The sequence below is a fragment of the Nipponia nippon genome, unplaced genomic scaffold (assembly GCF_047370975.1).
Source record: "Nipponia nippon isolate SJK-2023a ecotype South Korea unplaced genomic scaffold, ASM4737097v1 scaffold_3, whole genome shotgun sequence".
In the NCBI taxonomy this organism is placed as follows: Eukaryota; Metazoa; Chordata; class Aves; order Pelecaniformes; family Threskiornithidae; genus Nipponia; species Nipponia nippon.
Window position 1 is genome coordinate 90,684,958 of NW_028262347.1, and position 26,904 is coordinate 90,711,861.

At 38.3% G+C, this 26,904-nt stretch overlaps 1 protein-coding gene across 1 annotated transcript in view; it reads right to left on the bottom strand.

Moving 5' to 3' along the window:
- Positions 1-26,904, bottom strand: part of MYPN (myopalladin) — a 62,520-nt gene that overhangs the window by 10,603 nt on the left and 25,013 nt on the right. The window contains exons 6-16 of the mRNA XM_087765748.1: positions 25,585-25,656; positions 25,230-25,371; positions 24,263-24,286; positions 22,112-22,228; positions 20,999-21,368; positions 18,328-18,915; positions 15,854-16,001; positions 3,576-3,797; positions 2,886-3,035; positions 1,864-1,943; positions 1,220-1,346 (exon numbers count right to left, since the gene is read on the bottom strand). Coding sequence (XP_087621874.1) covers positions 1,220-1,346; positions 1,864-1,943; positions 2,886-3,035; positions 3,576-3,797; positions 15,854-16,001; positions 18,328-18,915; positions 20,999-21,368; positions 22,112-22,228; positions 24,263-24,286; positions 25,230-25,371; positions 25,585-25,656 — 2,040 coding nt within the window. The remainder of the gene's footprint in view (positions 1-1,219; positions 1,347-1,863; positions 1,944-2,885; positions 3,036-3,575; positions 3,798-15,853; positions 16,002-18,327; positions 18,916-20,998; positions 21,369-22,111; positions 22,229-24,262; positions 24,287-25,229; positions 25,372-25,584; positions 25,657-26,904) is intronic.

The following is a 26,904-nucleotide window of genomic DNA, read 5'->3' on the forward strand; positions in this document are numbered from 1 at the left end:
TATAAATCAAAACCCTGGATTTAAACCACTACAGAGTTTAATAGAGGTGCAAGAGAGTTCTATACAAATGACTTTGTATCTTGTAAAATTTGATGAAGAGTGATATAGTTCTTTGTAGCTGTTAAACTTACATGCTTTAGAACACTATAGATTAAGTATTTTTTACAAAGATTATTAGACTGTATTACAGTTGTAAAGATCTTTCCAATAGATAGAAGTACTTACTCATGTCTAAAATATTGCTTTCCAAACAATATTCTGCAAACCAAAGAAAGAGGGAAGTGGAACTTGCCTGAATGAGGACTGCTGTCTTCCAGGTTTGTGTGATACCAGACATGCTTTAAGGCTTCACAAGCTCTGCCAGGATAGCAGAGCTAAGAATAACCAAATTCTTTGGCATGCTCCCTAGTAAACTTTACATCGTAAATTAAGTAGTAATGAATCTTGTTCATCTTCAGGGCATTAACTTCTGCTTCAGAGCTTCTACCCTCTTCAGGGTAGGAAACATTCTGGAGTATGGAAGAGGTCAGTGTCAGCACCACCACCTTTGCTGTGCTACTGGGACATAGAGGGACTACCAAAATATGTTGGAGCAGATGAGTTTCTTAAAGCTGTCCAATAACAGGATGTTCACTGCATGTACTCTAACCTCTGACAACTCTCTCATGAGGGGATTTGAATCTGTAAATGGGGATGTTTCTGCATCTGTGCGTGCTGGGGAAGCATAAAATGAACTGGGCTCTGTTCCCTCTTTTCAGGGAGTATTAGTCTTCAGTAATTCAGTCCAATACAATGGGAATATTTGTTTGAACAGAATGCAACATGCTGAATCCTCACTTTCTCATAGTTTTGTGCTATTCTGGATTATGTTCAAGAATCTGATAATGGAGCAGAAGGACCTGTCATTCCCAGGTGAACGTCTGGAGTTTGGACTGGTAAAGGATGCAGTGAACATATCTAGTAATTTGAACAACCTTGTAAGTGAGCCTTCTGTTTCTGGGGTTGTGTTTTCTGTGTTCTTCATTCCACGTAGCATGTGTTGAAAAGAAATCCCCTGAATGAGCTCAGAGGCAATGCCAGTAAGAAATAATTTTTTTAAAATTAAGCATTAAAACTTTAACAAAAAGTGTTAATGCATGCAATAAAGAACATGAAAACACCTAGCAATATATGTACAGAGGTAGGGAAAGTGAAAATGAACAGAGGAAACAGTTAATACCTTACAGTCCAACCTACAAAGTCTCCCTTCATGTGCTACCATGTCACCTGGAGCCTGTAGAAAGTATGGCCTGAAAAAGCGTTCTTGAACTGCCTCTTTGTCCCCTTCTGGAACCCGGGGTCGTGTTCTGAAACACAAAAATTGCATGGATATGTTTGGAAGTCAAACTTTTTTTTCCTAATGCTTAAAAAAGGAATAAATTGTGGAAAAGGATGAACAGATAGCTTGGGTTAAATAAAAGGGCAGAAAGAAATGGACTGATTGTAATTTAATACTTGCATATTTTCCATTTAGAAAGATTATCAAATTAACTGTATCGTGTAGTATCATTGGATTCCCAAGCTGTCCTTCACTTCTTTTTGCTTTTTTTGGCTGAATTTCAACTTGCTAATCCATCCCTTGCCTTTAACTCCACTGCAACAGGTAAATGAAATCATACTTTACACTTAAATTTCCCTGTATTTGAAGATGACCTTCAAAAATGTTACATTCTAGAAGTGTCCTGTTGGGAGGGAATTGCTGCTGTTATTTCCATTTTATGGTTAAGAACTGAAGTACAGAGTGCGTTGTACAGTAGCTAGTTATTTTGAATGCCTTCAGTAAGAAGCATAAAGAGGGTCTGAAGGACTTGTCTTTCCTTTTACCTGTGAGGCTGAATTGTTGATATTCGGCCCCGAACAGGGATACTCTGAACCATCAGATGGCCTGAACAACTGATTCTCCCCTGCAAATCACAATGGAAACAGAATTAATAGTTGGTTAATAGCTCATTTCATTTTAAAGTATAAATATTTAACATTTACAATGCATTAGGATTTATTTTTACAAAGTAACTGAGCTATAGTGTAAATATTACTTTTTCAAAGCAAATGCTATTAGCATGCGGTCGAGTGCAGTTGAGGCAGGGGTTTCTTCGCGTGCCTAGAGCAGTGTGTTTCTCAGACTCTTCAAGGCTGTGGCAACGCATTTAGCAGTGGTGCTATGTAAACCAGCTTAAGCAGTGTCTGTCCCTGCTTGTTCATGCCTGCCCCTGTGTCTCCACAGGTACTGTCTGATAGTGCCTTTGTACTAGCATCCTTGTTCGTGCAGCCACACAGAAACTGAAAAGTAGTTGGGCTGAAATATGATTCAGAAAAAAGGAAAAATATAAACTGGAAAAAGTTGCCTGATCTACTTGACTGTAGTGCTGAATAAACAGCTAAGCTAGCACATAGGGTGAAGGACAATGGCATTAGGGGATGAGCCTATTTGCAGATCCACATCTTTGCATCCTAGATAAAGACTAATTGTGTTTAGTAACACTTCCAAATTTCATGTAAATTTTTGTTTCCCCTTGCTCTGTTCTTTCTGCCTGAAATATCATGTCTGTCTTGTCACCACATCTCAAAAAGTATCTATCAGCAACAGAGGGGGGGGGTCAGAAGATAGAGCAGGAGTTATTAATGTGAAAAAATATCCTTAATGATTGTGACTGGGATGTGTAAGAATAGGGGAGGAGTTTCATCATTCTTCATTACATGGTTTCCTCTGCTGTCCTCTGAAGCATCTGATTTTTGATACAGTCACCACTCAATGTCAGACTAGGTGGCCCAATCTGTGTTCCTATTAACATGTATTAGAAAAAGATGAAACAAGCATTTTTGTAGAGGAAAATAAAACACCTTACTTGTGGGTTTGCAGCCATAATCGTGTAGTTGCCATCATCATCATTAGTAGAAGCTTCAATATGTAAAGAACATGTTCCATCTTCTTCTCTGTTCATTTTGAAATGCGTGTTTTTCTTTGAAATCTGCTTGCCATCCTTGAACCAGTATACCTGTAGTGATCAGATCCCCCCCCAGTGACTTAACACTTGCTCTGTAGTGGAATAGTGACTAGAAAAAATGTAGATAAGAACATGATATAAGTTGAACAATTGCTAGTAAAAATTTTAGAATATTATAAAATTTGCAGATCAGTTACAATGTGAAATAGAATGATTCCAGGTTGAACTCAGAAAGGTGCATATCTCCTTTACATAGCTGGGCCTGTCAGGCTCTCTTTTCTTGGCTATAGACACATTGCTGGTTATCTCAGATCAGTTCTCATCTTTCTGAGAAGTTAATTTTTGGGGGGTTTATGAAGTTCCGTTTCTCTTGGAGTCAGGTGGTTGGGAGGCATTCCATACAGTACATCAAGGCCTGATACATGCTCAGGAGCAGATGTTGCTATTTTAGAAAGCCGGGGGGGAATAATTTGTTTTAGAGCTCTCTCCACAGAGCCATGTTCTTAGGAGTGAGACTTTCCAGAGGGATGTATAGAAAATAGCGGGTAGTTGATTTTTATTCCTTCACCACTAACAGTGAGAATGACCTACCTTGGGAACTGGTATTCCAACTATTTTGCAAGTGAATGTAATAGGAGATCCTTCCATTACCCGAAAATGCTTGAGTCTCTTGTCAAAGATCGGTGCTATGTATTTGCCTGTAGGGATTTCCTCGTGTTGGACTTCATCGTCTGATTCATCCACTGGGGTACGTTCAAGGCGAAATTCAATTTCGTTCATCAGTCTCTGCTCAAAGCTTGAAATCCTGTATTCCTGCAGAGTGAGAGAGGCACGGTTCTGAACAAGACGAGTCGCGTTCTGTGGTATTTGTAGTCATTTGCACTTTTAGACTAATTCTAAAATGAGTGAAAACAGAAAAGCCTCCATGAACTAGGACGTATTGAAACATTCTGAATTTGGTCTGCAGACACAGATTCTCACTGCATCTTAAGTCTGCAGAATGTAACTAATGAAACTGAGTTTTTTCAAAGGCAGCTAAAAAATCAAACATGTAATTCCTTGAAGTCCCTATGAAAAAACGGTACTCTTGTACACTGTTGATCAAAAAAGATCATTAAAATATACCAAATTTCTGAGGATTTTGTGTTCAAATATTACTCACCTGCTAATTATAGAAATGAATACTGCTATACATTTCAATTCAGAATTAAATAAGGAAAACTATACCTGCTAAAAGGGAAAGCTAGGAAGGAAGTGAAATATTTTTAGAGTAATTTACCTTCAGGTTAAAACTTGACCAGATTTCTAGCTGGTGTAACTGAGAAAGCAAAACATAACACATTTAAATCCTTAGAAGATTAAACAGATGAGGCAAGAAAACCAGTATATTTCTACATAAATGACCATTTCCGGATAGTTTGATGTGATTATGAGCCTCCTCCTAATCCCCTGAAGTCAATTAGAAACCTCTCGTTACTCAGCTGGTTTGTATGAGGATGTCTCTTGTCTAGACCAAGAGACGTGTGACCAAACGTCTCTTGCTGTGGCATGTGAAGCTTCAGACCAACAACCGGCTTCAGATTTTGATACCAAACCAATGTTTATCCTGGGCATGGTGGAGCACTACAGATACACCTGAATGGACTTCTCTGGGAGCAGATGCTGCCTAGTTACACTAACATAGACAGCTACAAGAATATCTTGCTTAAGTCATTATAAACTATCTTGTGAGGAAGCTTGTATGTATCATATTGTACCATATGTAGGCCCGTAGCAGTAACCGAATTGGTTTGCTCGGACCTGGATTTAGGCAATTTGTAAGTCCAGAGCTTGCATTCCTGCTTCTATTGAAGGGCACTGACATCTCTGAGAGGAGGCTTATGTTTTATTCTACTTTTGTGGCAAGCTTGGATCTTCTGAATCTCACTTTAATCTGTCAGACAGTGCTATTACGATGGGTTTTGTTGCTTTGTTATAGGAAGGGAATGATCTGTGGCTTGGAAGAGAAATACTTGAGCAATTCCAAAAGTGCAATTCTCATTTTTTAAATAGAATTTTAGAAACTGGTGAATAGTAAATAAGGACGTAGCCTATCCTTAGATATATTCCATTTGCTGAAAAAACAAGGTTCAGAAAATGCATCTTGTCTGAAGTCTTGTAGAAAGTTAATTAAAGAACTAGAAAAGAACCCAAATCACTGGGACTTACATCCCATATCATTTAGCCATTCCATCATGCTGCTGATTATGCTCTTGACCAGCAGTTCCCAAATAATAAGGAGCAAAGATGGAGAGGCAGCACAAATTTTTAGCTGACAAAGTCTTCCGATTTCCTCAGGAGACCAAGGAGACAGAAGTGGCCAAAGGTTGAGAGGTTACAGGGGAGTTTTGAGGAGAGAGGGGTCTGTGGGATCTGGGGGCGAGAGAAGGAAAACATGGCAGCCACGAAGTAAAAGAAGTTGGAAATTGCCATGGTGAAATAAACGTCCTGGTAATAACCTGATTTTGGTACTGTAGTGGTAGGTGTTGTGTATCAGTCTCTTCATCTAAAATCTTTTTCTGGGGGGTTGCTGTGAGGTCAGCTCCAGTAAAGATTAGCTATGGTAGGAAAAGGCAGACAGCTCAGAGTAGGACAGGACTTCGATGAATGAACTCTCTTTACTGGAAACTGAGTCCTCCTTCCACCCCTCCCTTCTCTGATGCTGCCAAGCTGTTCCTTCCACACAGCTTTGGAGCAGTGCTGATAATTACAAGGTAACGGGAGTGTTCACAGGGAGCTTAGATCACTGGATCCCCCCTTCAAGATACCTTCCTTACCTTTAACACTCTCCCTCCACTCTGACAGGGACAGTCTGCTCTTTGAGACTTTCTTCAAACGTACCTCTGTGAGTACAGCTTTGCCAAGCAGGAGTTTTTGAGCTTGCAGGTCTGTAGAAGTGTGCAAGATATGCGCCAAAGGGTGGGAGCCAGCCACTAGATGGTATCATCCACTTTCTTAGTTGGCTTTGTTTGCTCTGCGGGCTGGCCCACAGCTGGCGATCAGCAAACAGCCTTATAAAGTTTCATCTTGTTGAGCTTTTTTTTCTTCCACACAGCATGTCTCAACAAATCACTTTACTAGATCAAATTCTAATCTCAGTCAAGCCGGTGTAAAACCAGAGATTCTCTCATTTCTGACCAACCAAAGCTATCATTTTTCCCTTCAGATGGTGAGAGCTGATTATAGTGTTCTAAGGGAAAGTTAAACATCAGTCTTTTACCCTTGATACTGACAAAAAGCCTGTGTATTTTTAGGAACGAAGAATCAAGTAAAAATCAGGGAGTGACTACTATGTTTTAGAGCAGCAGCCATGTCACCAAAATGGACTGCAGCCATATTTTGGTTCTAGAGTCTCCCATAAGTTAAGGAATTCAGACTTAAATACTTTGTTGCTAGCAATGTACTGAAGAACATATTTGAAGTTTTGCTTTTCTTCCGTTTCTTTGAGAGCTTTAATAGTTTCCTTCATGTTGTTTAAGTAGCTCTTGACAGCAGAGAGCAAAATCTGTGGCAAAAAAATTGCACCTACTGAGAACGGATTACCGTTCCGTACCAGAGTCTCTGAATTTTCCAGTAGGACCTGAAGATACTATACATAATTCTTCTAAGAACGAAATTGTTTTCAGGGATTCCACGTGCTGTGGAGGCTAATTAAGGATTAATTAAGCTAGGAGTAATCTCTTTTCCTCCTTCCCTTTCCATCATCTAATGATTTGTCACATGAATAAAGGCCACGGCAATATTGCAAGTATGGTACAGAGAGTCTAATTTCTGCCTGTTTAAACATGTTACTGTTTATTGTGTAATGACCCTCTCAAAAATTAAGTAATTATTTCTGGTTATTGGTTATATGACAGCATAATTATAAAGCTAAATGCAATGTTTTGCATACATGTTTCTCATTTATCATATTTGAGCACTTTTGAGCACTGTTATTCCCTTTGTAAAGATAAGCCACTTTTAAAGTGTTACGTATGTTTAGAGGGCAACAGGGCTGACGGACAGAGTAGGTGAAGTGAGTCACAAATTGATTATCTCAGAAGCTAGACACAGTAAGCCCATGAAGAATTTTTACTCTAAGAGGGCAACTCTGAACTCAGTTTAGAATAAAATGAGTGGGGATGAAAAGCGTTAAGACTTCTCAGAGTCAAATAGCAACCGAAAGCAGGAGTCTAGAAGACTAAAAACTGTAAGAAGGCTTTTGGAAGAGGCAACACCTTTTATTTGTTAAGTGCAACATAATAAATAACAACGGAAGAAAAAGTAAGGGGCCTGCATCTGCTCCCACGTCCAAAACCATTCAATCTGTGTAATCTGGAAGTCAGTAGACCAGTTATTTACTGCCCTGTGAACCTTACCAACAGTTAACATCATTCTTTTATGGCAATACATAAATCTGCCACTGGACTATCTTAGTTGAATATAGTCTTCAACTTTATTGAGCTCCATACACGTTTCATTAGAGCTACGAAGCATGAATGTGATGACTTTTTTCAGAACGATGTAACTAATCTCTAGATCAAATTTTTCTTTAGTTCACTTTTCTGGTGACTGTGGCAAAAGCAGGTTTTGGAAATGAAAATTGCTAATGACAAGAATAATGTTTCCAATTAAAAAGGCAGTGTGGTACTTTTAATACATCCTCAACGGTATTGTTGAAGATTGGGGAATCATTGCTTGGTCCCTGAAGTGAGTTTTTCATCATATGGTGTTCTCTAGCAGAGAGAAGTAATGGGGCTAGGAAGGCATTACCATTACACTTTCAAGGCATGATGTTAATAAGTATGGTATTGACTCCAGAACAAAATGCTATAGAGTGGAGCTAAGAGGCAATGAAATACTGCAAGCTAATGGGAGAGCCCAGTATTGTTTATAGATAGTTGAGTTTAGTCAGCAATTTTTCATACTGATTTTTTTTTCAGATTCATTGCTGTCCGGAAGAAGTTGTGGTATGTAATAAGAAATTGATAGTGTAGGGTTGCTGTAGCCATGATAGCCTACAGATGAAACCAAGCAATGCTGATAGAGACAGTTAACATCTTTTATTACCTCTACTCCAGGTACAGGTTTGTCTTAAGTTGTCTAACCAACTAACATAAGTTAAACTTAGAGCAATTATTTTCAAACTGTAATTAACCTAGTGTTTCTTGCCTCTGTTTTAGATCTGAAAAAGTTTTCTGTGAACAGAAGTGTATAATTTTTTTCCTGACTGATGTGCTGAAGAGACTAACTTCTTACAAACTTTACTTCATTAAGAAATATGGGCAGTTCTTCCTTTTCAAACGTCTGCTTGCAATAGAAAATATGATAGAGGAAGGAATGCATTTCATGGGGCCACTTTGAAATTAATCATGGACAGGTTTTCTTTGACATTTCTTGACTGCATGTGACTCTGGACGTATGTGCCCACACAGAAAAAGGTGTAAAATAAAAGTAGCAGTTTGTCAGAACAAATGCGTATTGCTGCACTATCAACGCTGAGCTATCATTACTGACGGCTGCTTCTCTGCCCACAGAAGCCGCAAGAGTCATTGTGTTTCCGTGCTAACGCAACAGTCTCTGGCTAGGAATTGTGCAGCCTGACTGCATGTGTTTGGACTGGTCATTTTAAGGAGTTATATTCAAAAACACATTTTAAATTAGAAAATATTGACGTTAGGGTTCCCACAGCCCCAAAGTGTGGCCTGTGCGTTATGCTTCTACTTCAGTCTTTGTCTTTCTAAATGTGTTGTTTACTGTGCGTATGTATGCTTATATAAATTTACACACAAACCAACAAGACTAAATTAACATTGCTGTGAAAATTTTAACGCCATCATACATAGACTGAAGGTGTTACACCGAACTTCTTATAAAGAACAGGAATCTCTGAAATAAGTGGAAATACACAATTGTACAGAGAATATAATCTTGGGGTTTTTTGCTTGTTTGGTAGATTTTCTTCTAGGATTAGCAAGAACAGAAAATATTTGCTAATATAGCTTTCTGAAGAACTGGTTGTATCACATAAGCCATAAAGCTATTTCTGAATGTGATTACATAAGTGGAGTAGGGCAAAGTGTTTGTGGTTGTGGTTCAGACAAGTATTTCGTAAAGCGTCACACAAAGAACAAGTCAATGTGATCACTGGGTACAATGTTAAAACTAGGCTGCAGTTCAGCATACGAAGGAGACTAAGGGAAAGAGTACAAAGGTTCAAGCTCTCTTTTTGGGTCAAAAATGTAGGGTTCCAGCTGCTTTTTGGCAACTTTCCTGGAACATGAAATTTTTACAGACAGGAATTCACACACTTGTTGAATATAGTAGCCAGATGTTTAAAAATATGCTATCTCCCAGCTAGGAAACCGTAAAATTCAAGCTCCTATCTAGAGGTGTAAATGTTCTTTACAAATTAGAATATATATAATACATATATATATATTATAATTGTATATAATTATCTATATCGATATATGCTGAGTAGACTGCAACTTTTGAAACCTGGATATTTCACTTACATGCAAAAGGGGAGTAGGCAGTGGTGGTTGCATTAATATTGGCAGGGTATAAGTAGAAGGGTACAAGACTGTTAAAACTGGCCAGAGCAAAGCCAGGAAATGCACTGGTGAACGTCTGTCTTAAGCAGTTCTGTACCATTTTTCTCTAGTCATTAGTAGCAGCTTGTAAGTGAGCTGTGCAGCATTATTGCCACAGATATGCGTAGCGCATTCAGTATATGATTTGACGATGTAGCTGAACCAGTTTAGTTGCCAGCTTGTGCTAGCAGCAGCATTCCCTTGCTTCTCTCCCTGCTTATATTCATATGCTCCCACACGTCCCTCACGCTATCACGGGTGGTCATCCGATCCCACAGTGACGTGTTCTGCAGGAGTGAGCTAGAAGAAAGTTAACTCAAAAAGGAAAAAAAAAAAAAAAGCCAGACAAGTGCTAGTGGGAATTTGGGGCAGGAGAAGTGAAATGCAACTCCTCTTCTGGGGAGTTGCTAGCCTCTGCACTGCCTTGGCAATATTGTAGGGTGCTGCTGGATGGTAGTAATTTGACCAGCATGGCAAACAAAATCTTCTCTCAATGCAAGTCTTGTTGAAGGTATCGATTCACATCATGTTGTCTCTGTGATTGATCTATTTGGCCCCATCACCATCATTTTTTGAGCACCTGACAGCAAGGCGCCCTTCAGGGCAGGGCTATTACAGGCATTTTACATATGAGAAATTGAGGCCTAAAGAAGCTAAGTGACCTGTTAAGGTAACACAGAAAGTCTGTGACAGAGCAGGTAGTTGGATCATGTTCTCCTAGATCTTGAGTCAAGTAATCTAGCTCCTGGGCCATTCTGCTACTTGTGAACCTTTTTGGCAAGAAGGGGAATTGCATAGACTGTAGTAATTCCTGTAAGTTTTTAAGCACCTTTGTGTGTGAATACGCTTTCTATAATCCTGGATCTGTTGAAGTTAAAACCCATCTTGCTGTTGACTTTAGCAGGATTCAGATCTTAGTGAAAATACATGCTTACAGTTAGTAGAAGCTTGTAGCATCAAAATATTCTGATTTTAGCATAGTACCCCATGGAAATTACCACAAATAGAAACGCTGGAAGAACTTTATTTGAATGTTGATTCTCATATACTGTATAAAAACATAATTCTGTTTGCCACTCATTGTCAACTCCAGACAAATTTCCCAATTTAATCCCAGTTTTGTAACTTCTACTAGATTGGCTTTTTGGCAGAGTTATTCTAAATCCAGTTAACAGTTTATCTAAAAAACTGGCATATATTGCATCTCAGTGTCTGTTTCCAAGCTGTAACACTATTTGGCTTCAATGTCTAAACTAGGCTACTCTGACTGAAGTCTTCTGTTTTGTTTGGATTCTTTCTCTCCCCCCCGACTCTGTCTTTCAGCAGTGGGAATCAAAAACCAACAGATTCAACGTGCATGCTTTTCTTCACTTATCATGTCCCATGGAGAGGTATCACTGAAGTGACTTATTTCTTGCCATTGGGCCCTCTTATGGAACAAGGTACGAATATCATGCTATCCAAATGTAAACCCAAGCCCTTGAAGAGTCTAGCGAGTCATCTGTGGTACACAGCTAGACAATATTCAAAATGCAGTTCAGCTCAAAGTGATAGAGCAGGAGGAAAACAGAAGAGAAAGCAAATGAGGTTTGCATCTCCAACTCCCACAGACTTATCAGCTGGAGTGAGTGGCTTAGGAGTGTGTGTGAAAGCATGAGGACCTCAGGTTCCATTTCCTAGGTAATAAGTTCTGCAAGCCAGGATCCTTACCAGAAAAATCTGTCTGTACTTTGTTGTTGATTAGATCTAGATCTTGAGAAGACAGCTACAAGTGGTTGTTCAACTATTCATTCCCACAATTATGGGGAGTTTATACCTATTAATGTCAAGATCTAGTAATTTGTCTTGGTCAGGTTCTTAAATCTCTTCTCATTTCTAGTATAGAGCAAACATCCTTAGTCTAAAATTGTCTACATTTGCTGGCCTTTGAGAGATAGTGTCAAGCTTGTTCTTGAGGAAGATTTTTGGAGTGATTTAGTGTAATTCTTGTGCTCTGGAGAACAGAGGTCTTGGTGGTTCTTGCAGCCTTTTTGAGGCTGACTGCTTAGTATGGGAACTGCGAGGAGATGATTCTGTTTGATCAGTGTTAGTGGTGATGTGGCCTGTGTGATGAGTTGGGCTCTGTATATGGCTTTACAGGCTGTGGTTTTTAATGATCTAAAAGCTTTTGGACAAACCCCGCATCTCTTCTGCTCTGAAATTTCTTATAAAGCTTTCCCTAGCAGAAGTAAAGAATATTCGTGTGAGGGCTGTGCATAATTTTCTAAACAGCTGTAGCTTTACTCTTTGTCCTAAAAATTAGGCAGTGACCACGCTGCTATCTGGGTCTTAGATATGACGCAACCAACCAGCATTGCTACATGATACTCTTCATAGTAAATGACACAGATATGTGAGCACAGTTTGTAGTTCTTACAACCAAAAAGTATAAACCAGGCCCAGGTACTTAACTCACCTTTCCTTTATTATTGCACAGTTAATTCCGTTATTACGGTACAGGATTTTGAGGTTTAATTATCTCATTTTTCTATTTTATATTACTTGTATAGCAAAGTTTTGAGGAGATAATATCATTAATTTCTAAGTTTTGCCTGTAAAGGTGAATTTCCTCTATTTATAGTCCCATTGGTGAAGCCTGTAAATGTTTTCAAATACCAGGGTAAAAGAATCAGTTTGCATTGCACATTTATATTTTTTTCCCATTTGCCAGAGTCCCCCCAAATTCTCCATCTGTCCTTTTCTGCCCACATGTCTTTTTGTTTCTACATGGTGTAGTCTGATTGAACATTACCAAGATATTTTACTTGTAAGGAAGACAAAAGGTCCAGTGAACTAGATAGACAGAGTTTGGGAAGTGGAGATAACACTGGCTGTGCTCTCCTTTTGTCAAATGGTGCAGTAGGCCAGACACTCACTGAGGTTATGAGACTTGGATGCTTTGTCTCACAGGATTTCAACCTCAGTCTCCAAGAGGAAGGTCTGAGCCCCACGCTAATAAAACACTATGGGGGCAGAGATGAGAGGACGGGGAAGTTCTTTGTCCTTCTTGTCCTTTTGCTTTGCAGAAATACTGAAACATCCACTACAGCAAGGACAAGAATCCAGGTGTTTATTCTAGTTCCTAGGCAGGAGAGTGATTCTCTTTCTCTCTCTCTGTCTCTCTCAGTCTGTCTCTGTTTCTTTTCTCCAACACAAACTAGAAGAAAGGATTCTAGCAGCTTCTTCAGACATCCCTAACCTTTAAGCTGAAATGCTCTCTGAAATGTCCTGCTAAAGGAGGGCCTGTTCCACACTGCCTGAAAGTCTTAAGTTGTATTCATTGAGCTGGAGAAGGTGAGAGAAAGGCTCCTGTTAAGGGAGCTGTTCTAAAAGGTGGAATTTCCAGATTTTTATCCTGCTGATAAAGAATGCTTAATTATTTGTGAAACCTGGGACAGTACACATACCCCCTGGCAAGGGGTTAAGCTGTCCTTACGGGAGTTAAGAGTTATGAATTGAACTGGCCAAGGAAGAAACTGAGTTAAGTCTCCTATATCCTGGGATTTGTCCTAACGTCTTCCTGCAACTGCCTAAAGCTAATCCTCATTTAGTGTATCTTCTGTTTGAAAGAACTGAGCAAATCTGACTGAAGATGTTTGGTATAACTGAACCTCCTTTTTTCAACACTCCTAATTGTGATGAAATTTCACCTGGCAATGTAGCATACTACCATCTGCATAAATGACAAGTATGGTGTTTTTTTCTGGTAAAAATGACAGCTTGTTAGTGCATGTACTTGGTCAAAGTTGCAGCTAGAATCTTAGCAAAATCATATTTGTATTTCTGTCAGCACTGCATGATTATCATAGCTGTAGAAGACCAGAGACTAATCTGTTCTGTCTCATGCAACATCAGCAAAATTACCAACTATGTTCTGATTCTGGGTTTCTTTATTGTTGGTGATGAATGATGTACTGGATGAAACAGAAGGAGTACATCTGGATTATTAGATATCATGCTGAGTGCATAATGCTGACACTTAGGAAAATCTTGACTTGTAAGCTAAACACTTTTCATATGGAAGTCAATGACAGATAATAAATAGAGCACCAGGATGTAAATCACTCATGTTCATTACTGCACTTTATATAGTAATATAAGACAATACCAGTACTTTAAGACACAGACTTGTCATCTGCAGCTTTCATTCTGGATGATCCCTACGTGCTCTGCAGATATTGTAAATGAGACCAAATGCTACTATTGAAATATGGGGTTACAATACAATTCTCTAAATAAAAATATGCTATAGGGCACATTTTATGAGAAGGAATCCTTAAGGTAGCATGTAGAAAATACAAGGAAGCCAACAGTTTGAGATTCTTATCGGATGCTGTACTGCATTCATTATGCAGTGATCTCTCATACAGAGGAGAGTTGCATTCGTATTTATGAGAAAGTGAATAAGAAGCCCTTCCCTACCATTATAATAATCAATTTAATGCAGATATGCTGTATATAGGATGAAAATGTCTCCTTTTTAATTCTGTGTTAACTACAAGAGGAAAAAACAGGACAAAATCTATGGATGTGAATCCAGCACTCCAACATATTATTTTCACGATGTTGATTGTTCTATAAACAGCAAAGCAATAAGAATTTTGGAAAATACTATGCATCCTCACATCCCTTTAAGTAATCACTGCTTTCACTGAGGAGAAAACTCAGACTTGAATTTGCTGGAGTCAGTCTGAGCAGTGGTTTTCCTGGATGTGGAAGAATAAAATCAGAAGTGATTAAAGGTGGGAACTGAGGGGAAAATCAGGGAACTTCTATTGAGCAATCCTAAAATTGTTTTCTAGTTCATTACCATTGGCATTCTAATTACCGTAACAATTAGAGAAGTGCCAGCTTTGAAGTTTTTCAGTGTTCGGGGGATTTAGGAATCGAGATTTTGGTTTGGTCTCATACAGAATAGCAAATAAGTGTATAAATAACTTTTGCTGTCAGCAGATAACTGACACTAGTAGTGATCATCATTGTTTCTAAAGGGGTTATCATGCAGTTAACTTGAAAGACTGATTGGTATTTCACAGTAGCTCTCTAAATAATTTGTCTTACTACCATAGCAAGTACAAACTGTAACACTTGTGATTCATCTGCAGAACACACTGCTTGCCAGTTGTTTTACTCAAAGTGCTTTGGCAGCGTGATCTGTCAGAAAGAAAGGTCAACAGCAAGATTAAAAAAACAGGGATTACACTGCAGTTGTCCACAGAGGGTAACTTACTCCAGAGACTCCATGGCTTTTTGCTTATCTTTGCATGTTCTCTGTCAGAAGGGCTAACAGACCTTGTGAAAAGTTCCCTTGTTGACGACAGATCAGGGTAAACCATTATTTGCTGTGTTAAGCCTGAGCTGGCGGGACAGCTATGGAGGGCTCTGTGGCCAAGGTGAGAGTAGCATAATTGCCTACAGACAGAAAGTTAGCTAGCAGTCCTTAGTGTGTCCTACTGTTGTCTGAGGGTGGCTGAACCCGATTTACAGTGATTTCAACCTCAAAATATTATTTCGTTTTTTATTTCTTCCTTAATTTTGTAGACACTGCCCAGACCCAGTGAATTGATTGATTCCAGTTAAGAATGAACTGATATTTAGTTCCTTGAACTGCCTGAAAGGCTTGTTATTTTGCTAAACTCTAATAATGCTAGGCCTAAAGTTCGGTGTAAGCCAGTAACAGCTACCAAAAACTTTGTTAAGGTCCTAACAAGTCCCTGTCAATTCATATAAGTCGGGAGATTTGGAAAAATAGGTTTAATGCTAAAAATTGAGTACTGCATTTTAGTTCAACCAAAGTAAAAACAGAAACGATTTCTTAAGCAGTTTGATTACTTCACCTCTTAATTTGTGGTAAAAATATAATGTATGAATGTGTATGTGTGCTATAAGTTGAGCAACTTGTAAGGTGAAAAAATGAAATCCAATGTACAGAAGCTTCCATGAAAAGAAAAAAGTTTTACATTCCTACTGCTCTCTAATAGAGATGATGAGAAATGAAAAATGCTACTCAGTCACAAAGTAAACCTCTGCAACTGCATCCTCTCATACTTCCTATTTAAGACTCCAGTCTGCTATTCCAAACCAGTACTTACCACAAAACTTTACTCTGCAAGGTAGTGTAGCAGCTCAACCACACAAACACCCTGTGTTTCACAAGTCATAATACATATCTTGTTCGTGAGTGACATTTTTTTTAATAACACTCAGTTTTCTTACCTGCTGACTACTTTGTTGATTAACATCCTCTCTGAAACGCAGTTTTCTTTCCAGGTCCTTTACAAGTGCAGCTTTATTTTCCCGAATGGAATCATCTGTTGCTAATGGCAGAGGCTTCACATTTTTCTTTGTTAATCCCTGGGTTGGGCTATTAAAAGAAAATTCTGATACTAACATGCAGCAACCACTATATATATTTTTTTGTTATTTGTGTGATATGATATGTTACACTTCAGTTGTCTGAAGGAACCTATCATTTATTTATGTAGAAGCCAAAGCACAATATGAGATTTGATTTTTTGGTACTATTTTAATGGTGTCTCCCATTCCCATGCCAGTAGGAATTAAGGACACACATCTTAAAGAGAATAAGCATTATAATACTATAATAAGCATCTAAGTTCCATGATATTTATCCTGGAATAATGATGTCACAATGAATGCTAAAGAAATGTGTATAGGTGTTACCACAGGTATACAATTTGTACATTTTACTGTATCAGGCAATAATTTAAAAGTTAATACAATTTCTTATTGATCTTTGTCTCATATCTTCATTGATCATTTACTCTTCCCATGAACTTTTACTTCTTTCATTTCTCTCACCCTTTTATGACAGCTTACATCAACAGTTCTTTTTATTTTTCTTTTATAGATGTAGTCTGTTTTATTTTAGTAAGGTTTGAAAGTAGTTGAATTCTTAAATAAGACTCTTCGGGAGACTGTGAGAGTGCACTGCTGAAGCACAGCAGCCGCACGCTACTAGAGAGTGTACAACGTTCTAGTAGTTTACCAGGAGTTGGCATCTTAATAACAGGGGGTCTAGGTAAAAGGCATAACTAATGATTGCTGTGCAAGCTATCTTCCTTTTGTTGTTCTGCAGACATGGTGATCTCTCGCTGCTTTTGTAACCAGAATTATTTTAATTGATAATGCCAAAAAAGGAAGCTGAAACTTCAATAGATATTCACAGATCAGCACAGATATTGTTCAGGTTCCTTCCTGATCTTTTGTGCTCTCACTTTGACTCTCTCCCATGTGGAGATCTAGATTTGAATCTCAGCACAATGAGCTCTAGTTATGTGGGAAGTCAGCTCTGGGCTGGGACCCAGGAAAGGTGAAATGAAGAAAACAATATTTAACTACTCTACTTGGTAGGCATTTAGGATTTAGGTAGGTAAGGATTTATTTGGTAAAGCCTGTACAACAGTTAGAAAAAGTAAAGGACTTTGCAAGGGTTAAGTGCCATTAATGAAATGAGAACAGCGTGCTTGAGCACTTGTGCACCAGCTCTGAAGGCGGGAGGAAGGCGAGTGGATGAGTAGTTGCAGTTGATTTTTGCTTGCTGTTGGTATAGTTAAAACCTTCACTGTGAACCTTATAACTTAATTATGTGTGCCTGCCCATAATGCCAGGGCCATGAAGGCCTCCAGGCATGTGCCAGAGGGTGATGGTGATTATGTGGCTGTGCTGGGGAACTAGGAGGTCTGAGAGTAGGAGTGCAATAATGGTTTAAAGGCAGGATTTCTTGGCACACAGAGTGGTGAATGTTATGTATACAGGGACACTTTTTTCCTGTTATAATTACAGATTGGTTGATGTGGTATCACCAAAATAGTTACGAGATCATGACTTACTGATGGCTATCACTGCCTTGAAGTGTACCATTGGTAAAAGGGGGAAATATTCCTTGCTTTGTGCAGAATTTGGAGTTCTATGGATAAAAAGTTGTATCAATCTACTGGTGCTAGCCATACTAACATAGGGTTCACCTATTCCACAAAAGGGATATTAATTTCAATTCTGCTAGTAGAGAAGGAACTCTTAAGGTCACAACCTTTCCTTATCATCATCATCCTTATTTGCTTGTATAGTGGTAGCCATTTTGTCACAGAAATCATGCTGGCTATCAATTAAAATATTTATGTGCAAAAACATTAAATCTCCTGAGATTTTCTGGGGGACTTTAAATATAGAAAGTATTGCAACCAGAAAAATACCTTTACGTAAGTTATTTCTTAGATTTACCTGGACTAAGAAATAACTTAGATTATGAGGTACCTTTTAAAACTTTACTCGTTGCTTACAATAGGTAAGAATGTTTTTATAGCTCATATAGGCAAATGGTCTTAGAGTGACTTATCCTGCAAGCTCATGAAATCTCTTTTACATAGTTATGAATCTCTGAGCCCCCAAATTCTTGTATATATCTGTTTATAAACTCCCATTTCTCTATCTTGAATTTATCTTACCCTTGATGCATCTTATTATAGAAGCTACTATCCCTTCCTTTCTTAACTGAAAGTAAAGGTTAGTGGAAATGACCAGAATATATGAATAACTTGCTTTTCTATTTTATGAATTACTTGCATTTCAGTAAACTCTCCACTGAACCCTTGAACAGAAATACATCTTAGTTTCCTTTACGAGTATTTCTTGCCCCTGCTTCTGCACGTATGATTTATGCTACTTACGTGGCTGGTGTACTTCTGGGCAGTCCCATAGCGTTGGTTGATGGCACCGTAGGAAGTGAAGGAAGAACAGCACTAAGGAAGGCTACTGGATTCTGAATCCGGCCAGTTGGGGAGATAGGAGCAGGAGCCACGCTCTGTGGCTGAAACTGTTTTACACTAGATGTAGAAAGTGTTAACGGAGGCACCATGGATTCTTTAGGGCTTGGTAGAGACTGTTCACTTTTGCTTGTAAACCCTCCTGAAGACCTTGACTGGGCAGGTGGAGGATTTCCTGCGAAATTTTCCTTGTTATTTGTTCTTTGAGTTCCTTGAGGGACGTTGCTGAATGTCGTAACTGAGGAGCTAGAAGAGGAGCTGGTAGGCGGTGTGGTTTGTGATGGTAGGAACTGCTTAGGTCGGGTATAGATGAATGCTTGTGAAGCAGAGGCTTTGCTTTGTTTGTACATAGTTGAGGTGGACTGCTGATGGAGCGAAGTAGCAGAATTCAATAAAGCTGTGTTGAATGACAGCTCTTTTGTAGGTGTCTGATGCACCTGCTGTTGTTCAAGCAAGACTTGGTTGTGGAGCTGTTTTAACTGGGTCTGATCACTGCGTATGAAACAAAGATGAGCAAAATTGGTCATGAGCCCTGAACGTGCTGGCTGACTACATTTCCGTATGTGAATTGCAAGAGAAAAATGCTATGATGTCTTGTGATACAGTAAGAGGTAGGGGAAACTGCTACATGACATATTCTCTAACATTATGAGAAGAACATAATATTAGTTTGCTATTAAAATAAACTTTTCCTTCCTCTCCCCTTCTTTGCCAGAGGCACAAAAGCTTTTTGTCTGAAAATTATTTGACTGAAGATGATTCTTACATTTTAACACAGGAAATATAAATATAAATCTTATTTGAAGATATTTAAGGGATAGCATTGTCAATTTCTGCTCTACGTCACCTTAGAACTTCTCTGCTTGTATAAATAGGAGTAGGATTTGGTTTATCGATTTTAAATGAGCATTTGTAAGCCAGATTGCAGTTATTTGGCCCCTCTGAAACCAGTGTTTTGACTAATAAAGCTTTGACTCCACCAGAAGAGATATTACCAACATAGTTTAGGTGGTGTTGACATTTGGTGACAGGCAGGAGTGCCTCATTCAGAGAGGACTTGTGTTTCATGCAATTGTTGTTCCCTAGATGCTATCTACTACATATGTCTTCAGGGCTTTTTTACTTTGCAATTAAGGAAAATTATTTTGCCTTGTCAAGTGGTTTATTTAGTTATTATGTATATGGAAATACAGCATATGGAAAACAGGCTAACTTTTCCCTTTCCAAAACCAAAAAGGACGTAGAGGATATGGAAAATGATCATGTAATAAATTGTCAAGTATTAAATGACTATTGTTAAAAAGTGAAAAATGCAGAAGTAGAGACCAACCACAACTGGTACTGACAGGCCAAATACATGAAGTCAACAGAACTTCTTTTTATTTAAAAAAATTATTGTTTCTATAATGTACTAAACAAAAATCACATTAAAGGTAGATAAAGATAGCAATTTCAAGCTTTCAAAAAGTAGGATGTTAGAGAGTTAGAAGTTGCGCAGTCCTGATTTTGTGTCCTTCATATACACATTTGCATAGTAATGCACGCCTTTGTTACAGTTTTTTTGGAGAACATTTTTGAGAGGAATTCCGCTTTATGCAAGCATTGGGCAACTTAAATACTGCTTCTGCTCTGCCCCTAAACAGACTATAGCTCTGAAAGTAAATAGGGCTGTGAATATGGGCTTAACAAATTAGAAAAACACTGCTCCAAGTTCTTCCTCTGCTACATGGTATGTAAGTTCTGTCTTCTCACTTGCAATGTTTATGCTCTGAAATTACATCCCTGCTGAAGAGTACCAATGAATTACTTTACTTTATGAAGTACTTCCTGAGCCTTTGGTTAAAGCTTCTGCCTATTTAAGAAATGAAATTAAGGACTCTGCATGCTTTTTGTTAAACTAGATTTGGGAGGTTTCAAAAATGCTGAAAAGATATTTCTTAATAAACTGCAGTGTGAATTCCATAAATTGTCCTCTAAGAAAACTACACTACTTCTTAAAATTTCCCCTTGAGCTCACAGTGCACTAATCATGCAGGTGCTTTTTAGTTTAAGCGGTTTCACATTTTCAAACATTTCAAAGTATTTTATCTGTTTTAGGAGGAGATTACATTTGTGAGACATAAAAGTCATGAGGCATGGCCTTTGGGACTACAGTTGCTGGCTAGTCACTAGCCCATACTATGTATGAGACTGAATATGTCTGGTTTTGGCAAAATTGCATAGTCAGAATTGAGCGAGAGATATTTGAAGAACCTGCTTTTATTTTGCCTGCATAAAAGCAGTGTTGTTCGCCTTTTGTTTGCAGCAGAAAACATTGTGGAATTAAATACAATTTCAAAGGGAAAACATTTTCCTTTTAAATTTGGAGAACACTTTTCCCAAGAGGGATATACAGAAAAAATATCTAGCTCTGTAGAATATGTTTTCTAAGAGTATGGTTAATTATGCCAGCACCATGTGATACTAGCTTTTTGTTCTGTGTTTGAGTTTTTTGCTCTAGTGCAATAGTGTCCTGGTCTATTGATACTAAATAATATCAGTGATGCTCCTGAGACTTAGAATCCCTTTTACTTACAGCTTTGGCTTAGCCAGTACTGGGGGGGGTTCCTTGGATGGCGATGTTGGCTCTGGTATTTTCATTGGCTGTCCGTTTATCCTCTCTTGGAAATAGTTGGGTCTGATTTGGTTTGTAGCGCCAGGTCCATCCTCTGGTGATGATTCACTTCCTTTATCATCTTCAGGCAGCTTGAAGTGCACACGGAGACCTATCTTGGAACTCGATCTGGGTTCATTGTGGTTCACAAGAACACCTTCAAGCTTAGGTTTGGGGGTTTGATTTACTACACGATGGGAAGGAGTACGTGGGGGAGGTTGATGTTCAGCAGCAATTAAGTTGATTGAGCTCATTGTGTGAAGGTTAGCAGCATTACTACTGTCTTCAGATGCTGAAATAGCAAATATCAAACTTTTGGTGATATGTAAATACCATAAATTATAGTGAAATGAAATCACAAGAGTTACAGTTGGAAAAACTTACTCTGATGTCCTTCCAGCTGTTGGACTTGGTTGTTTGACCTCATTTGTTTAACAACAAATTCCCTTAACAAAGGAATATTGTAAAGGCGGGGGAAAAAGAGACACAGTTCTAGTTTGGAAGACCCAGCAGTGGTCTTCAGCCATGTCCCCTGTGAATTCCACCAGCATCTTTGAAATACAAACTTTTTTTTCAGAGAATTCTCTTAACTTTTTAGTTATGAAGAACACCGCCAGAACTTGAGCTGAATTGGAGTCAACAGTGCACTATGCTTTTATGTACTGTACTTTGCTCACCTAACTGCTTAGTGCATTGGCAGCATAAATCGTGTAAGCAGTATGAAAGAATCTGTTTTGAGGTTTCCTCTTTTGGGCTCTGCACCAAAGGGTTATTGAAACAGCAAACTAGACAGTCCATACAGATTCCAAAAATGGCTATTGTCCAAATCTTGAGGTCAGCAAGAGTTGTGGTTTTGGAAGGGCTGTGTGGGATTCATTCCCTAACGTTCCTTGTTCGTTCACGTTTCTAATTGGGGAAGGACACTTTGAGAAGACATAGCAATCTGTATGTTCAATAAGCAGCTTGGACTGTACAGTGCAACAGCCTGCTCTGCTTGTATTTACTAGCAAGCAAAGGACTAAAACAAACTCTTACCTTTGACAGTTAGATGAGCTATGCTAGATACTGTGCCGTATTTATTGCTTGCAGTACAGGTGAAACTGCCAGAATCTTCTGAAAATACCTCAGCAATAACAAGAGTACAAATTTCCTCTGCAAAGATCAGAGCAGTATTATTACTTGAAGTGAACATGCATTGAACAAACACATGAAGCCTTGACTACCCTCGGGGACATTTCCTTAAGGTTTTCCACCTTGCTCCATCTGATTTTAGTTTCATCAGTATTATCAAATTTGGCAGCCTTTGTGTGCAGCAGCTGTTATCAGCATTGTCTGCAGCAACTGGTACCCTCTGTGCTCCAGCATGCCCAACGAAAGTGAAGAACAGGTGTCAGCAGTGTTTGGAAAACATTAGAAAATGTTTTCCTAATCACATGAAGTACAGACTTTCTGAAGAACTTAAAATTTAATTTGGAGAAATACAGCATACTCTATACTCACAACTCACTAAAATAGATGTATTTTTTTCTCTTTACAGGTTGAAAGATTAGTTATAATTAACTGGGAACAATTCAAGTGTAAGATGTAGAAATACAAAACACATACATACAGGCTGGCATTTTCCAAAAGTACCAGTGCAGATTTGCGGATAGAGGGGATTGTGCTAATTGTGCTTACAGAAAGTTGCCTTTTCACTTCTTTGTGAAGAAGACTAATGGGCACCAAACGTGTGCTAGCAAAATTGTACTAGCAAAAATTAAATTCCATCTTGAAAAGTCAGTCTGGGGTTATGACATTCCTGTCTGACCAGTATCTGACATGTCCGGGCAGGAGTACCAGCTAATAAATACCTCTGGTGATGGGATTTTAAATCTTTCATTTAGCTGGGTAGCTGGGATGGGGAGGGAGAGTAACATCTAAAGCGTATTGGAATGTGGGCTGATAGCATTTCTTCAACTAGTCAGTGACTATTTTGCTACTATTTTGCAAGAAACTTTCCTAAAGCCCCACAGGATTAATATTTTATGAGTATTTCTGTAGAAGACCATACCACACTTAAACTTGATTGTTTCATGTCATCACTGAGGAAAATCTAGTAGCAACAAAGAGATTATTTGCTAACAACTATAGGAGAATAATAGTTTATTATAGTACTAGGATTATAGAACTAGTTTAAGGCATTATAGTATCTAGTTTATAGTACTTGGATTTGCCAACCACTGCATGCATGGAAATCCAGATTCCTTCTGAATGAGCAGCAGGTGATGAGGCAGTGACAACTGCACCCAACTGATTACCCTCTAAAAACTGCTTCACATTACTCAGCAGTGATGCCACTGGACAGTAAAGGAACGGCATTGGTGGGTTCTGGTAGAAGCTCCATTTATTCATTCTTAAGTCTGAGCGAAAGACATTGCAGAGAGAGGGAGTCTCTTTCAAGACACTTTTTGCGGTAAAAAACTTTCAATAGGGCAAGGAGACGAGTTACAGAAGTTTATATTCCATAAGAATTAATACTCCTTTGGTAATTCGCTGTCTGAAGAGGAGCAGCTTTATATTTTCAATAGTGAAAAGTGTAACGGGGAGAGTGATTGTCTCATGGAGAAGGAATCAAAATCTATAAGGCTCCTTTGCTCAAATTATGCAGAGTAGCCTACGTTCTGCTCTGACCCTTGAAATAGTAGCAAATCCAGCCACTTTTATAGGATTTGCTGATATCAGGGGTGGAACACCTGATGTGATACTCTCATATTACGCTGGTAGGGAGCAAAGGGAATGGCTCACATGGCTAAACATCTGATGCAATGTTCCCTAACTGGTAAACTAGATAAAAATAGCTCAGTCCTACATCATCTTGTGTACTTCTGAACCTCAGATATACAGGGCACCCTCATACATTAATTTTGCTAATCTTTAGCTCATAAGGTGGTAACGTTTAGGTCCTAAGTTGGAACTGGGTCAAAGCAGAATGGGAACATTATTTTCTTCAAAAGTGATAAAATTAATTCAAATTACATGTTTATGGAACAGTCTACAGTGAAATGCATCTAACTAGTAGCTATAGAACATGGGGAAAAGAAGGAATTATGTTAATTAAATTATGGAGTTTAAATAATTAATATTTTGTGAGGTTAAATCACCACATTTGTATAATCAAAAAAGTGTGAGTCTTTTGATGGTCCTCACCTGGTTCAGCCATAGACCGTGGTTCTAAAGGGAAGGAGAGCAGAATTAGTAGATTGAATAGACTTACTTTTGCCAATAATTTTTTTTTTTCTTAAGCACTAAGTATGAGCTTGCTCTTCTCAATATGACGCAATACTCCTTTTGATCCAATTCTCTGTTTAAGGGGTGGTGGAGACAGCCAGGCCTTGTACTCAATGGTATGTCAAACACACTGAACAATATGAACACTTATGAACACTTTTGAGAACTTATGAATAGGAAATAAATTCTGCAAGAAGTATTTTTTTGCAATCTTAGTACTACTTTATTGTGTCTTGAAGACAATTTCTGAAACTATTACATACATGAAATCAAGTTGTGATAAAACATTGTTTCATTTAGGTTTGATTTAATGTAGTATTTAAGGAATTTCTATTGAGTTTTAGCAATTTTAGCATTCCAGTGACTTATGAGGAAACTGCAGATGTTTTGACTGCATTTGAAAATTAAAGTAGAAGCATATGTTTACAACCTATCACGTGTCATGTGCATACACATGTATGTGTAAGCATGCTAGCATGTACATTAGGTTGCTTTTGTGGATAAATAAGCAATCCGCTGCCCATAAGCACTATTGTAATACCACTTAACTAAAAGATGAGGGATTTATGGGCAATGGAACTCTACATAAATGGTGCAAAACCAAAACCAAATGGCAGAAGTCAGGCTGAATTAGATAAGGACATTGAAGTGGCAAAGGGATCAAAGCAGAAATTCAGTAGTTTGGGGAATCTCAGACAAATACTATCTGTGAGTATGCCATTCAATTCATCCACAGTTTTGGCTTCTGGAACCCAGATTTATTGCCCTAAATATGGCTTATATAGTTCTTACCATTGTAATAAGCAATTCAACGTGTTGCTATGTTAGCAATTTTGTTGCTTGCCTATATTTTATTAGACACAATATTTCCACACAAGAAACATACTTTTCTGTAATATCCTAAAATCTGGAGAATCTTCTATCAGTGTTCCTTCTCTATACCATTCAACCTTTGGGGAAGGAGCTCCTTTCACCCGACATTCAAAGACAACAAGCTGCCCCTCAGAAGCTGAAATATCCTGTAACATCTAATAGAGAAAATGAATAGACAGTCAGTAAATGTCTTATTGGTCTGGAAGTAATACTGATTTCAGTAAGATTTCATAAAGCCACTTAAATCCTTGAATGGCTGAAGAAATGCATAATTCCTTTTTTTATCTTTGGTAGCTAAAAAAAATAATTATCTGTCCATACAATTAATTGACCTCTTTAGTTTTCAAATATGTCACAGAACAAATTACCTTTGTAAATACAGGAGCGGCAATTATAGGTCTTCCATCCAGTCCTTGCAAATAGTTAGTGGGGCTTTGAGCCTGTAGATTGCAAAACATCACATGATGGTGTTTAGGTGTACAGAGGATATTTTTCCACATGCAGGAGAAACATGTCTTGGAATGACAGAAAAGAGATTTTGGTGGGTGAAGTCCAAAGCAAAATATTTAATGCAATGAATAGAAGCTGCTCTGTTGTAGACAACTGGTAGCAATCTTCCTAGATGGGTTACTGCCTGAGTAACAAAAATGCTGTTATTGCCTTATTGAGCTAATCATGGCAAGGAAAACTTCACTGCAGTGTATTATAACATCTGGCATTAATACTTCACTAAGGCAAATTTATGTAGGCTGCTTGGTGGTAGTATCCTTTTAAGAACTCTTACTTACAAGATGTTTATGGATGTTAATAAGGAAAAGTTAAGTCAAGTCATATGTGTGGCTGCTGCTGTAATTCTTCTCCTTTGCCAAACCCAAATAATTTACAGAGGTGGAATATCACCCTATTGATCCTCCTCAGTGAAATCAGAGTAAAATTATTCTCCCCCTGGAAAACTTCCTTATATAACTTGATTAACAGAGGTTTTCATTTTAGTGAAATAGAAGCTGCCCCAGAACAGCAGAATTAGTGATTCAGTATCTCAGGAGACATAGTCAAATTTTATAGATGGTGTCTTATAAGCCAACAAGATTAAAAGTGGTAATTTTTGAGATAACTATCACTCTTGACTTAGGCAACCTCTGTCAAAATGGCAAAATGTCGCAAAGGCTTGGTTCTATTCTCTTTGTAGTCAAACGTAAACGTGCATTACTTCACCTATTCAGTATCTGTTTATTGGTTACCACCTAATTCTAGGCTGTAAACATTGAAAAGGCAGTGTAAAGCGAGTTTCTCATTAACTTTTCAGTTTTGAGTAAACATGGCTCTTTATTCCTATTGGGTAAGAATTCACAGTTATGAGTATTCTGATAGTTTGCAACAAAAAGGACTCAAAATGCTTGCTAACTTTAATTAGAAGCTCTTTGATATGGATATTAAAATGTGATGTGGTAAATAAGCATATCTACAAATAAAGTAAACGTAGTAGTGAAATGATTTAGCTTAAAATAAGTTTCATAGAAAGAAAATGATTTCAAGTGAGTTCTGTAGAAAGGGAGAGGAAAAACTTATAGGCTGCCGCTATTGAAAGTGAATGAGTCAGTCTGCAATGTCAAGAGGCCAGTGAGTTGACTTACACATCCAAGTGCCCTTCACGGCATGCAGTCTCTGACCTGCTGGAGTGCGCACAG